General features: G+C 29.1%; 2 protein-coding genes across 2 annotated transcripts; both read left to right on the forward strand.

Moving 5' to 3' along the window:
- Positions 1–3,516: 3,516 nt before the first annotated feature.
- LOC125876544 (protein ALP1-like) lies at positions 3,517–4,994 on the forward strand. The gene has a single exon (XM_049557758.1). It carries the CDS (start codon positions 3,606–3,608, stop codon positions 4,869–4,871), a length of 1,266 nt encoding a protein of 421 aa, XP_049413715.1. The 5' UTR covers positions 3,517–3,605; the 3' UTR covers positions 4,872–4,994.
- An 8,397-nt stretch (positions 4,995–13,391) lies between these two features.
- Positions 13,392–15,127, forward strand: LOC125853394 (caffeoyl-CoA O-methyltransferase 6). Its single transcript, XM_049533076.1, has 5 exons — positions 13,392–13,539; positions 13,671–13,750; positions 13,841–13,985; positions 14,476–14,610; positions 14,696–15,127. Exons 1-5 carry the CDS (start codon positions 13,447–13,449, stop codon positions 14,987–14,989), a joined length of 747 nt encoding a protein of 248 aa, XP_049389033.1. The 5' UTR covers positions 13,392–13,446; the 3' UTR covers positions 14,990–15,127.
- The last annotated feature ends 1,041 nt before the right edge of the window (positions 15,128–16,168 follow it).

Here is a 16,168-nt window from a genome sequence, read left to right on the forward strand (position 1 = left end):
TATATATAAGATTGTGGGTTCAAATAATAAAAAAAAAAAAAAAAAAAAAGACGTGAGCTCTCAAAAAAAGGAATAGCAGCTACCTTTAATTATGTTTTTTTGGAAATTAAAAGTGGATATTGACTAGAGCACCCAAACTTAATGTATTGAACTAAATTATGGTAGGAAGAAGAGGAGTCCTGAGTCAAAAAGGTAATTTTTTTCTTTCAAAAAATTAAAACGACACATTAAAAAAAAAATTAACCAAAAGGGCAAAATTGCTCCGTCAGGAGCGATTTTTTTCTGACAAAAGTTGTCGTACGTTAAAAAAAATCTTTTTTTCTTCAAAATCGCTGCCAGCGATTTTGGTTAAGAATTTAAAAAAAAAAAAACTTTTTTTTTTAATTTAATATTCTTTTATTATTATTTATGATATATAATTCAATTTTCCTCATGCTTCAACAATTTTATTGAGTATACTGTCCGTCTTGTTTATCATTTTTATATTATTAATAATTAACAATAGGCATGAAAAGCGCTGCCCCTGCAGCGATGTGTAAGGAAAAAAAAATTATGACTTAAGTGGCAACGATTTTTAATTTAAAAAAAAAAAGAAAAAAGGTTTTTAGACAAAAATCGCTGCTAGGGCAACGATTTTTCGTCATTGTGTCAGAGGAAAATCGCTTCGTCAGGAGCGATTTTGTCCTTTTGGTTTTAAAAAAATTTGATGTGCCCTTTTAGAATTTTTGATAATTTTTTTTGCCCTTTTAGCTCCGGACTCGGAAGAAGAGGGAGATGCATTTCCATGTTAAAAGGCTCAAGTTAGACAAGTTTTTTGGTCTTTGACCTCTTTCATATATTTTTTAAGAAATATATTTCTATTTTTTTTATATGATTTTATCAATGTTTTTGCATCTACTTTTTGTGTCTTTACTCTTTAGTGCTAATTGGATTTCGGATAAGTTTGACTATATTTAACATCCAAATCAAGTGTAACATTATGTTGTATTTTATATTCTCAATTCATGTCTCACTTTTTAATTTTTTTAGTATAAAAAGGAATGATGTTTTCTTTTTATATTTAGTATTCATTTATTTAGTTTTGAAAAAAATATTTTATTTTTAATAAGATAATTTATAGCTATATAAATATTATAATTTGTTTTCAACCACAATCTATTTTATATATAAAAAAATTAAGTTATGCTCATTCAAATATTATCACATAAATTAATACACTTCGCTTGATGGCCTCCATGGGTGCCAATGAATTATACTTCTTGTAGCAGGAATTAAATTAAAATGCACAAGTAGAGGACCAACATCAAAAACTAAAAGTAGTTGCAAAAATGGTCCAAACCATAAGTGGAGATTTGGTTTTAGTTAAATACTTTCGTAAAGTCGTTCTAATAGATGGTCCTTAATAAATATATTTATTGAGAAAGTATTACAAAAGCATACAGAGTAAAAGTAAGATATAAGAAATTGTTTAGGGGTAAATTTGAATTTTTTCTTCAATTGAAAATGGAATGAAAATCTTGGGGTAAAATTCATGAGTCCTAAAAAAAAGATATTTCCGCCCTTAGTTTCCTTTTTCTCTCCAATTAATAAGTAAAATTTCCTTATAAAAATGGAATTTAAGGCGTTTAAATTTGGTTATGCTAAAATCTATAGAAACGAAAGTGGAATCATATTGATTATGCGGAAAATAATTAAATATACTATTAAGTATTATATTATACTAAATAGTTTAAACATATTTTTTTTATATTTTTTAATTCAAATATATTTCTTCAGTTATAATGTTGGTTCAGATATACCTTTTTCATTATAATTTCACATAAATTTATCCTTAATTTTGACAAATTAAAAAACACACATTGACAAGCTCAGAATAAAATGAGTTATCCAAATTCCAAATACTACGTTTCTCCCCCATTTTTATTTGTCATATTTGCCTTTCATATACATAGTGTAGTAAGAAAACAATAATTGACATTTTTATTTTATCATACTACCCCTATTAATTGATGTTTAGTACTTCCTCTGTCCATATTTACTTGTCCATTTTTTAATTGACACACTTATTAAAAAAAATTGACATAGTGAGTTTATCATTTTATCCCTATTAATTGATAGAATTCCAAAATCGATTTATTCATTAAAGAGGTTCTACCTTTTGCAAAAAAACATTAACTCTCTAAATAAATTGAGAGTATAATAGATAAATAATATTTTTCTTTTCTTGATTTGTCAAAAATAATAAGCAAAAAATCAAAATTGGACAAGTAAAAAGATATAGAGGGAGTATTACTTGAAATATGATTTGGAAAATAAATAATTAATGCTAAAGAGAACATGAAAAAAATAATAATTATCTTTTCTAGTCAAAAGTGATAAAGTAAAAAAAGAAAAATCTATTTTTAAAATAATAAAGGGAAAATTACGCGGTTAAGCAAACTTATACTAAATTACTCATCATAGTTATAGTTTGCTATAATTACCACTCGCGGCTAACATTATACATTAATTATGTGGGCTGACTTTGAGTTTGCATAATTAGCCACGTTTGTATATGTATAATTCGCCACATTTGTATAATTCGCACCTAACAATTATTTGTTTGATTTGTATTTGTATATGATTGTTTGTATTTGTATATAACGATGATTTCCTTTGATTTTTCAATTTTGTCATCATATACATTCAATCTTTTTGTGTATAACTTTTTAAAGTTTGTATAAACGTGTAGTTTTTGGATTTTGTATAATATAATTTATATAATGTAATTTGTATAATATATTTTGTGTAATTGTTTAGAGTTCATGCCACATACGTATATGTTTGTATCAATTAGTTATTTCGAGTTTTATTATATTTGTATAATTCCAGACTTTATATTACTCAATTATACAAAAACATGTGAATTATACAATCGTACCTGCGAATTATACAAATTATTGTCCTCTCTCGCTCGCCTTTCTCCTCCCTCTCCCAATCTCGCTCGCATCTCTCTCCCTTTTCCCAACTTCTCTCGCCAGAATATACAAATACATATGTATAATATACAATAATCTAACCGATATTCATATACAATTCACCTCTCTACCCTCTCTCTCTCACCTCTCTCCTCCCTCTCCCAGTCTCGCTCGCCACTCTCCTCCCTACGAATTGTAATTAACAAACTATAGTTATGGAGCGTAATTAGTTTATTTTTGAGTGGCTATATGCGAAAGTTCTTAAATAATAAATAAGTAAAAATAAGGAACTTTAGGAATTAGGAATTTTGAGTAAATTCTTTTATTATTTTCAATCGCACTAAATAGGTATATTTGCTCGAATGGTAAGATCAATAAATTTACCCTCCTCTTATAAGAAACTTTAGGAATTTGGAATATTTCTTGAATAATTTTTCCCCAAATAAGAAAAAAAAAAAAAAGAGGCACGTGTATATTTGTGATAAGTTGAAAACCCAATTTATTTTGTACTTTTGTCAACGAATTGAGATATAATAGATTCATCAGATTGTCAGAGCAAAGGCCTTTTTGATTTGCTCTGAAATCAAGAAAACCTGACAAAACAAAAAGCAAAAACTATCACTCACTGATACACAAACAACAACAAATATGAATCCTCGAAATTTGGCTGCTATGCTTTCTTCTCTAATTGCTCAATTACTCCTTCTAATTACAGTCATTTTCCCTTCATCAAATCCTCTTTCTATAACTAATTCTTCTTTATCTGATTTTCTTACACCTCTTCTTCTCCATTTTCTCTCTGTTTCTGAAACATCCGCTACTCTTTCTCTCATCCCCTTTTCGCCTTGTAAACGAAAACGTACCTATTTCTCAGAATCTGATGCCCCGGCCGGCGAGGGTTTGACCCGGTTCAAACTGGGTACACCCGACTCGTTTATCCGACGTAACCCGGATTGTTTCAAGAAATTCTTCAATATCAATTCTTCTACTTTTGATTGGCTTTGTGGTTTATTAGAGCCTCTGTTAGAGTGTCGTGACCCGGTTGACTCGCCACTTAATCTCGCTGCGGAAACTAGGCTTGGAATTGGGCTTTTCCGATTGGCTACCGGAGCTAATTTCTCCGATATTTCTCGGAGATTTAATGTATCGGAATCTGTTGCTAAGTTTTGTTTCAAACAATTGTGTAGGGTGCTCTGTACTAATTTCCGGTTCTGGGTTGGGTTTTTGAATTCGGGTGAGCTTGAATCTGTTTCGAATCGATTTGAGTCGATTTCGGGTATTCCTAATTGCTGTGGAGTACTCTGTTGCGTAAGATTTAAGGTTAATGAAGAGAGTATAGCAGCTCAATTAGTGGTTGATTCATCATCCAGAATTATTAGTATTATAGCCGGTTTTCGCGGCGATAAAACTGATTTCCAGGTCTTAAATTCATCAACTCTGTTCCAAGATATTGAAAAAGGAACAATTTTTAGGAATTCACAAGGTTTGGAGATAAATGGAGTGGCTGTGCCTCAGTTTTTAGTTGGGAATGGAGACTATCCTTTGTTAAATTGGTTAATGTTACCATTTGATGATCCTGTTTCTCAATCAAATGAAGAGAACTTCAACAATGCAATCAACGTAATGCGTTTGCCATCAGTTATTGCCGTTCAGAGCTTGAGAAATTGGGGCGTTTTGCGCGAACCGATTGAAGGAGAAATCAAGACTGTTGTGGCTTCTATTGGTGCTTGTTCGATACTTCATAATATGTTGTTATCAAGGGATGATTATTCAGCATTTTGTGAGGATTTGAATGATTATTCATCTGACAAATGCAAGAGTTCTTTGAATCTCGGTGAAAGTAAAAGTGTAGCATGTTCTATTAGAAGTGCGTTAGTCACAAAAGCAACAGAGTTTCAGTCACAAAAGCAGTAACATTTTTCTACTACTTATTTTAAAGGCAAAGAACATAAATTCATTCATCTAGATTGTCAATCTTTTTACTCAAAGTTTCAACCTTTTTGGGCTGTTTTGCATAACAGCAATAAGATGTCCCCCTTTTCTCTTCTTTAACATACACAGCTCTTTCTGGTTGATTGTCAATGAACTCGAAAGAAATTCGTTATGTGACTTGCTACAAGTAGAAGTGATTATATATACTGACGACTTGCATTTGACCATAATATGTATATTGTGTTGTTGGGTATGCGAATAAAGTCCTATATATAAGGTGCAGTGATACTTTTTAAGTTTTAATGGGGTGAGATTTTTCATGGAAAAATGTGCCGACTTTGATCCAAATAGACAATATCATGACTACGTCATGTTAAGAATATCTTTGACCTGTTTTAGTCCAACAACTAGTATCAGAGCTATTGAGATGGTGGAGTGATGTTCAGCCAATCTACAGGTCGGTTTACTAGTTTTACCCGTAGCTTTGGAGACGAATACACACACAAAGAAAAAGGCAATGGCTGTTGTGGTCACAACACTCAGTTGATTTGGGTGCATGGCACACTGGTTCAATTCTTAATATACTCACAAATATCACTAACATCTAAATTAGTTATATGTATGTCTGGTGTGCCTTAGAAATGTTTTCTGAAACATTTTGCAATTAGACCTGCACTATGTCAGAGTCAATTCCAGTATGAATATAGTTTGAGCTGTACCTTGTTTGCTTATATGGATGCAAACAACTGATTCCAATACTCGAACCTAAGTAATAGATAATACGAAACAACTTTCATGTTGCTCCAAGTCTCCCTACGGTATGGAGAAATTGTCTAAGCAGAGTCAGTACACGGAGACAGTTTTACTTGTACTGTGTAACAAGGCTGATAAGGATGAGGGATGTTCAAACAGCAAAAAGGGCAATAAACTCAAAATACAAAATGAGATTTTGGGAAGTTACTCTGCCGGATAAGATTAGAATCGTTATAATGTTGCTCAAATATTGCTCAATCTTACCGTCAAAACATCAGACTACCGTTTAACGTTTGCAATAACTTATAAAACTCTTAAATCTGGTCTAACTTTTTTTAAGAATTTCGATTTGCTAGCTCGAAGAATTTTTAGGATCATGATCCAAGCTAATCTATAAGTAGCAAGAGAACTAAAAAAGAGTTTCATTTACTAAACAAATGTCCTGAAATTCAAAAGGGACAACATGCGAAAATTTCAAGATTTTTACACAACACAATAACCCCACAACAAAAAAATTAACCCTGATTTTTTTATTCTATACAATTTTAGCGAATATATTCACTATATAATCTATGTATATGTTATACCCAATTATATCCTAATTAAATACTTGTTATACATTCAATATACACCGATAACAATTACAGACAGCTATAACTTTTTATTAACTCTCATAGTACTGGTTAAGTGTAACAAATTGTTGGTTTTTTTAAAAATAAAATTTAAAGTATGAATTGGACAATGAAATTGGGAAATGAGAGTATTTGTGCTTATAAGTTATATATATGTATTGGACAAAATTTAAAGCATATCTTCTAGTTTTTCCTCACACTAGACTTTGGATTTGATCAAATCATCTGATTAATATATTTTTGTATCAAATTTATTTCACGCGAGACTTTATTTTTTTCCGAATGATACCATTCGAACAGACACTGCCTTTATGTCTGCACTTGTCTCCCCTTTTTTTCACAACATTCTTCATCATTTTTAAAAGCAAAAACATTAGTATATAGTGTGTGATTTGCTCCACCATTTAAATTCGTTTAGGTTTTGTAAATTGATTCGTGCTACCATGAGAGGAACTAATCCATAAACCTTGAATAATAGTGACATGATTAAATTTTTTAAAGATACTAACAAATTGTGAGTTCAATTTTTTTTCATGATTCATCTATTTTCTGACTTACGGTTTCTAATACATCAATGTTTGTTGGTTATCATATAACAAGGCTTGTTACTAATAACTACAAGTCCTCTTATATTCGTGCCACGTATAAAAAAATAATTGTGAACAACAATAATAACAAATTCAATATAATTTTATAAAGTAAGGTCTGCAAAAAATGATATCTACACAATTTTATTTTTATCTTATGAAAATAAAATAAAAATATTTTTGATAAGACTTTTCGCTCAAGCAAATTCTACCAACAGACAAACATATGTTTGAAAACTCAACTTGAGGCTTTTATAATATTATATTATATTACTATATTATTAGTTTCATTTTGCTTAATCAGTGTCTTTAATTTAATCTAATCACCGGTAAGCACCCAACCAGCCACCACCTCTGACTTAGCCATACGAAATATATTATCCTCCCATAAGTATAACTCTGGGAATATTATATTCATTTAAAGGGGGAAAATGTCAAAAGGCTTTATCAATTTACTACTCCCTCCGTTTAAAAATAATTGAATTGTTGAGACATTTTTCATATTTCAAATTAATTTAATTGTTCAATCTTCAAGACTACTTTTAGAATATTCTTCCAGTTTTACCCTTCATTTGAATTTTCCATGTGATGCGTTCAAAAACTTTAAATGTTTTGAATTATTCTAAAGATTAATTTGACGATAATTAATAAAGGCAAAAATGAAAAGTAATATCTAACTTATGTCATATTTTTTTTTTCCTTAAAGGGTGTAAAACACCCCAATAATTCTAACTATTTTGTCATTGAGGCAGTATTATTAAGGTTAGGGTAGGGCAAGGCAGGACACACTACGGGGGCAGGTCTAGACTGAACAAGGCGGGGCGAGGCAAAATAATGAAAAAAGGTTACATAGGAAAGGTGGGTCAAAATTTTAGCGGGTCAAGGCTCGCCCTATATCACCCTACCAAGCTCTACCCTAATTTTAGTTGTATTTTTCATTTTTCGAGAGTCAAACTGTAAAAAATTGAAGAAAGACTATAACATAGCCTGTTATGACAATTGTTTTTTGTTTCATTTGAAAAAGATTAATTAATCCTCCAAAAAAATGATCATAAATGAAAAAGAACTTCAATTTTATTTTATTTTTTGAAAAAATTGAAATAGGGAACAAATTTGACCAAAGAAGTCTCTCAAGCTTTATTATTTTATATACTTCTAAAACAAATTCTTGGTGAACTTACCTACAAAACTTAACATTGTTAGCTGGACTTGGAATATCTAATTCAAAATCTTCATCCAATTAGGCACATCTAATATATTCTCTTTTTTATTGTAACAAATCATTATAATTGATGTCGTTGAATTTATTTCGATACCACCATATACTAAAAGAAATATTAGTTTAAAATGTATAGTAATTATGCTTTAGATTCTAAATTAAAGGGTTATAAGAAAGTCAAGGTGGAGTTGCTATTTGACGTCATTTTATCTTATTTTATTACTTCACCAACAAAGGAAAAAAAATAGATGGAAAAAGTCACTGATCACCGTTTACCAACTCTTGCCATCATTGTTTTGTTATTCTATCAAAATTTAGTGACTTTAAAGTTTTCTTTTTACTAGAGAAAGAAAATGATTTTTCACCAATCACTGATTAAACGATAATATATGTGAATTTAAGAAATTAAAAAGATGAATATTGGAAAAGAAAAGAAAGCAAGAGACATTTTTAAAAAAAATAAAAATCGAGGATGATATATAATAAGAAAAAAAAAGTGAAAATAATATCATATGGGTGTGACTCTTTTTTCTGAGTTTATTAACTTAATTATTAATGCTTTTAAGTTTGAATAATTTTTAAATATTTATTTTTAAGTTAAAAAGATAAAAATACTATCAAAAGTTATAAGTTACCAGCCAAAAGATATAAGCACATTTAAATAAGTTCTAAGATGTTCTGCTTGATTCTTTAGGTTAGCTAAGCGGATGAGTAGCCGTTTGACAATTTAAATCTATTGTGCTAAATTTGAGATAAATATCATTTAGTATTAATTTATTTTTAACTCACTTCTCAGATTCATATATACGAAAAATGAAAATATAGAACATCATTTTCGTTGATGAATAAAAAATTGTATGTAACTCATCTATTATTCGTCATTATGGACAATATGATGTTACACATATTGATTAGAGATTATATATTACCCACCATTATTTACCATGTCAACACCGCTAAATTGAAATCGTATTCAGATACGTAGTTGTTTTTAATAAAATTCAACTATATATATTCCCGAAAAAATATTTTAAAATTTTTATTTAAGCTTTGCTAAACCAAAAGCTAATTGACAAAGTCTACTAATTTCAGGTCCCACTTCAAGCCAATCTTCTTCTATTTATCTTTTAAAAAAAAATTAAAAAAATAATGGTATTTACATGTAATGTAAAATAAATTAGTGCATATGTTTGTTACGTAATATTATCATTTTATTGATTTGTTTGATAACAACATATATGCCTTTTAAAAATATATTTTAAGCCTCCAAATATCTATCATGCATGGCAGAACAAAACGAATTTGATTCCTTTCCATTTTCCCACATCCCTGTTTATTTTATATTATAAAATAACACATACTAATGGCACGATTTATTCAATTATATTATACAATAGTCTCGATCATGGTTAATATTTAGGATAAACTACCTTGTTAGACATACATCACTACTATATATACTAATATTATCTTTACTTTCAAACAATTACATATATTACCACTTTTAATATTTTAAACCATATATTAATATATTATTTGAAGATACAATTAGATTATTAGATACCCATATACCTTAAAACTAAGATTGATTAATTATCTGTTTAATTAACTCTTTCACTCCAAATCAACCACTATCTCTTAATTCTCCCCTCCCATATTTATCACTCAATTATGTCTCCTCCTTTATGATTCAGGAATTTCATCGTACAATTTCATTTCAACAATAGCTAATCTACTCTCTTCTTCTCAAGATATCATCACCATGGCCANATCTTTTGACAAGCTTTACTACTTAAAAGGAATGATCGGTGATGGCAAAGCTGATCCTATATGACTCTAATATCATAATTACTGCACAATATTAAGCTACATACACCTAACAGTTTGTGATAGGGTCCACAGCTAGCCACAAATATTTAGTATATTTATTTTTACATACTATTATTTTGGATAGGAATAATTTATTTGATTGATAGTAAATAATTTAGATGAAAGCGTCAAACATATATCATTTGCATGAGATAACTGCTAGGATGACAAGTTTTTATTTCTATATGGTGTCACAAAAATTATTTATGGATAGTACAAAGTTGGCATTATGAATCTTCCTTCGTGTTAAGAAATTTGCTCTACACTGTTACTCCTTTACAACTCTCTGTATTATATTTTATGAAAAGTGTACTTTTTTTTTGCAGAAAACACACATGTTCTTTGTTTAGTATCTTGTTACAAAAATGTCGAGAAGGAGAGGAAAATTTTCCTTTCAATTCTTTTGATTCAACCATGCAATAGTTGTAATTATCTTTAATACTATGTGGTCTTTATAAATTTTAAGGAGCATTTGTTTTTAACTTTTTACAGGTTTTGAAGACTTGAAGTTGCAAGTGAAGAAACAAGTTTTGAAGAGTTGTTGAAAATAACAAATTGATTATTATTTTTTCTAGGACACTTGGGACAAATTTTTTATTTCTTGCTATGTATATTGTAAACAATTCATGGCTATACAATTAATAGTGGAATGTTTATAATTGTTGGTTGCAATTGATTATGAATTGTGTATTAGAAAGTGTAAATATATTAACGATAATTTTATTTATGTTATTGTGATTATCTTTGTATATATTGAAAAACATTTATATATAATTTATGGACCACATTTTATGATTTACAAATGGAATTTTTACGGACCAGATTTCTTGTACTTATAGACATTTTAGGACCACTAAAAGTTATCCTGTGTATAGTTTTTAGGACCAGCACACTGGTCCCAAAACCTGATTTCAGGACCACATATTTTCTTTGTATATATTAAAAAACATTTATATATAATTTATGGACCACATTTTATGATTTACAAATGGAATTTTTACGGACCAGATTTCNCTCCTTTATGATTCAGGAATTTCATCGTACAATTTCATTTCAACAATAGCTAATCTACTCTCTTCTTCTCAAGATATCATCACCATGGCCAACAAATTCTCCTGAACCCAAATATTATTCTGTATTGTTCATATCTATTGAAAAACATTTATTTATAATTTATGGACCACATTTTATGATTTACAAATGGAATTTTTACGGACCAGATTTCTTGTACTTATAGACTTTTTAGGACCACTAAAAGTTATTCTGTGTATTGTTTTTAGGACCAGCACACTGGTCCCAAAACCTGATTTCAGGACCACATATTTTCTAGTCCCTAAAGCGATTTAGCGACCAGATGCTAGATCCCATCACAATTGATCTTTAGCGAAGAAGCCTATAGGGACGGGTAGCGACCAGACTTTTCTGGCCGCTATTGCCCTTTAGAGACTAGAATTAGACTTTTAGAGACCACTTTTCCCTTCGTTATTGAACTATTTTCTTGTAGTCGATTATGTTAGCCACAACGCAAAAGGATCAAAGGGAGTATTGTAGAGAGTTTTTGTTTGCTGGTGTTCTTCTAAGGCTTTCTTTGGTTACCGTAACATGGATTTGATAGTACCAATATTACTTTGATATAACCCTTGATACATGTGTATCCAATAAGTAGTAAACTTAATTAAGATCTGAGTTGTATTTTTAGTAATGGGGTGTCTGACCATATATATGTATCCACCATTAAATTTCGGATACATGATTTTTAACAACACGATGATATTAATGATACGACAGATACTCTACAGTCGTGATTTGTTCCTAAATTCATGTGATTCAACTACATTTCATATTTAGATACACATAATTAAATGTATATGCTTATTATGTATTCGAGATACATGTTTTTGGATATAAAGTATGAAATTTAAATACACATAATTAGATGTATAGGCTTCTTCTTTTTGTATATTCCATATTTAGATACGCATAATTAGATGTATATGCTTACTATGTATTCGAGATACATGTTTTTGGATATAACATATGCAATTGATACTTGATACATCAAATTAGTACTAGATACATATAAAAGATACATGAAATTAATATTATATATATATATATATATATATATAGATACATATATATAAATAGATACATAAAATTAATACTAGATATCTATAACAAATACATGAAATTAATGCTAGATACTTCTATGATACATATGAATGTACTTGCAGGACACTCGTGTATCTAAGTGTTTAGTTTGTTGGATACATCATATATTGATATAGATACATCAAATTAATGAATTTATTATTTTAAGAGTAATAATTTGAAATTAATCAAATTGCATTACCAAGATATACATGTTTTTATCTTAAATTAATAATATTAATGAATTTACTATTTCAAAGAATAATAAAATGAAATTAATTATCTATGTATTTTGAAAATCCTCAATTACTCCTCTAATTAAGGAAATCAGTTCCAACCAATTAATTTAAATAAATAAATTTTGTATCTCAATTTTAAAATTTGGCAGATACTTCATGTATCTCATGGATTCAGACTCATGTATCCTAAGATATGGTACATGAAGTAATATTTAAAACTATTGAGAATCTTAATAATTAAGACCTAAACTAGTGGGATTTATGTGATTTGCCCTAATATTTATTATATAAAAATAAATACCTTTATGTTAGAAAAAAAAAAGACACTCACTCTAACTTTAATACGAAATCATCGTCTCCACTATAATATAGTAATAATATATTTACCAAGTAACCGAAACTGAATTTAAGTTATGAACTCACCATTTTTATAACGTAGGATAAACATGAAAAAAGCATATAAATTTATCAACAACCAAAATGAATATTTTTATTTTTCGTTTTTTTTAGGCAAGTTTTAAATATATTTGGAAATGAATACTCTCTTTGTTTCACAAAGAATGGTCTAGTTTGACTTGACGCGGAGTTTAAGAAATTAAAAAAGATTTTTAAATTTTGTGGTCCTAAATTAAAATTATGTCAAATATACAATTAAACATATAACGTGAAAAGCTAAAATTAAAATGTTACTAAAAAAAAAAAATCATTCGTTTTTAACAGACTAAAAAGTTCTATTTGGAACGTAGGAAGTATTTGTTAGTAAAATTATTAACAGGACACCTGTCACAAATCTAAACAGGTAATCATGACGTTATCTGACGTATTAAGTATTTTTATTCAAGTGGTTGAAACTTTGTTGCAACAACTTCCATGGGTCCCACATGTAACATAAAATTAAAAAAAAAACACAGCAAGAAGGAATCTCACCAAATTTTTTGTTAGTTGGTGGGCCCAATATGTTCATGCAAGTCTTACCTTGTGAACCAAATTTCCTCACACATTATATATATATATATATATATATATATTTCCATTTCATTACTTATTAAATCACAAACTAAAAGAAGAAGAAAAAAAGAGGAAAAAGAAATCATTCAAGAAAATAACATGGCTGAAAATGTTGCATCACAGGAAAATCAAGTCTCTAAACACCAAGAGGTTGGCCACAAGAGTCTTTTGCAAAGTGATGCTCTTTACCAGGTATAACAGATTTCTTTAGTACGACGTAGAAACTAATTTTATTCGTTGCGATTACCTAGGGATGCAATTGAACCTACCAAATTAAAATTGGATTTGACATCATGTGTTAATTGTGGCTGAACATGTTACAGTACATATTGGAGACGAGCGTATACCCAAGAGAGCCAGAACCCATGAAAGAGCTTAGAGAATTGACTGCTAAGCATCCATGGTGAGTTCATTATATATCTAATTAAAAGGTTTATTAATTGTTAATGAAGAGATTTTGACTGAATTATATATGGATATTTGTGTGAAACAGGAATCTTATGACAACATCTGCTGATGAAGGACAATTTTTGAACATGTTGTTGAAGTTGATCAATGCTAAAAACACCATGGAGATTGGTGTCTACACTGGCTATTCTCTTCTTGCTACTGCTCTTGCTCTTCCACATGATGGAAAGGTAACGCATGCATTTTAATCCATCACTAAATCACTCGTAGCTAATCAATTTTTTAAATAATTCATCGCTAATCTTAGTGATGAATTTTAATATTTAACTATAAAATTCACTCATCGCTAATTTCTGTTTTTTAAATAATAATATCAAATATTAAAGTTATAGAAATATAGATGCACCTAATCTTTAGCCAAAAAGGCCAAAAAAAAGTATAAATTTCCACTAACTTGCCCTATAAAAAACAAAAAGGAGAAAAAAAAATCCGCACCAAGAAGAAAATAAGGACAATTGGATTGACTTTAAGCACAAAACCATTCAACTTTTGATAATTTTGCTTTGATTTCATCCTTATAATAATGGGAGTATTTAACTCTAGTAATTAATCAGTAATCACTTCAATTTGAACAAGTAATTCGAAAAATTATAAAAATTATTAGTCGTGCTCGCCACTTTAGCGGCCTAATTAATAAAACATTTGTGTTTGTTTTTGCAGATATTGGCAATGGATATTAACAAGGAAAATTACGAAGAAATTGGTTTACCCATAATCCAAAAAGCTGGCGTAGCTCACAAGATTGATTTTCGAGAGGGACCTGCTTTACCTGTTCTTGATCTATTAGTTGAAGACGTACGTGTTATCAGATTACCTAAACGATAATAAAATAAAATTAATCGACTTAAACTAATACTTATTTTTATTTTATTTTTTGCAGAAAAATAATCATGGCACGTACGATTTCATTTTCGTGGATGCTGACAAAGACAACTACATCAACTACCACAAAAGGATAATAGAATTAGTGAAAGTTGGTGGTGTGATCGGGTACGACAACACCCTATGGAATGGTTCAGTGGTCGCTCCACCTGATGCTCCATTGAGGAAATATGTTAGGTATTATAGAGACTTTGTATTGGAACTTAACAAAGCTTTAGCGGCTGATCCAAGGATTGAGATTTGTATGCTTCCGGTTGGTGATGGAATTACCCTGTGCCGCCGTATCAGTTGATTATTCTATTTCTTTTCCCTGTTTGTTTTGTGAATTATAATATGTGCATGTCATCAATATCTCTATTACTAAAATAATATTTGTATTTCGAATATTGTATTTCTGAAATTGTAAGAAATATTAAGATTTTATTTTATATATTACTTGAGTAAATATTTTCTTTATTAAATGATATTTATTTTATTTATCATGTATAAATATAGTTTTTTTTTTAATCACTCGATATAAATTTACCGTCCTTAATTTGATCAATTTAAAATTTGTATCGTATAAGGATTAATAAAAGAAAAAAAAAAAGCTTTACAAGTACTATTTCTCTATTTTAAAGAGTTTTTTTTCTTTAGTATCTTCAATAATACAAACTGAAGATGCAAGTGGATAATGAATGATTCAAAGGGACATTTTTGGAAAGGAATGCAATAAGAAAAAGGGTACTGGAGAGGAGCCGCTTCCGTTAGTCTCTCTGCACGCAACACATATTACTTTAAAATAACTTCTTGACTGAAGACTTGAATAAAAAAACAGTCACTCGTTAATATAACACCAACTTTATCCCATTCAAATTATTTCATTGCACGATATTGCCCTTCAAATGGAGTGGTTTAATTTTGTTCTCAAAAATCTAACTTAAGTCTAACTAGACATAAGCTTTTTAATTGTGTTCTAATTAGAGCAATTTTCATATATAGCAAACATAAAAATTATATTTGTATGTTATAGCTATAGTTTGCATAATTGCGCTCCATAACAAATTTTATGTTTGCTATGGAGCTTTTGATTTGTATGATTCCCTAGATACATTAAATTTTATACAAATTGTTCAGTTTTGTATAAATTCATTTATATATTGTAATTTGTATGATAAGATCTATATTTGTATAATTATAAGTGTATCTATGACGAAAATATATGTATTTCTCTCACTTTATACAGACACAAACACATTTTATACATTTTATACCGAAATGTATAAAATGGCTAATTGTATACAAAAAATGGCTAATTGTATACCGAAAATAGCTAATTGTATACCGAATCAGATGACAAAAAAATGGGATATTTACTGCGAATTACAATTAAAATAAACTATGGCTATAACATTTAATGTGAATTAATAGTTTCTTATTTCATACAATTTTCCCTTCTAACCTTTTCGGTAGGTAATAGCAGAGCCCAGAT

Source organism: Solanum stenotomum, chromosome 1 (assembly GCF_019186545.1).
Source record: "Solanum stenotomum isolate F172 chromosome 1, ASM1918654v1, whole genome shotgun sequence".
In the NCBI taxonomy this organism is placed as follows: Eukaryota; Viridiplantae; Streptophyta; class Magnoliopsida; order Solanales; family Solanaceae; genus Solanum; species Solanum stenotomum.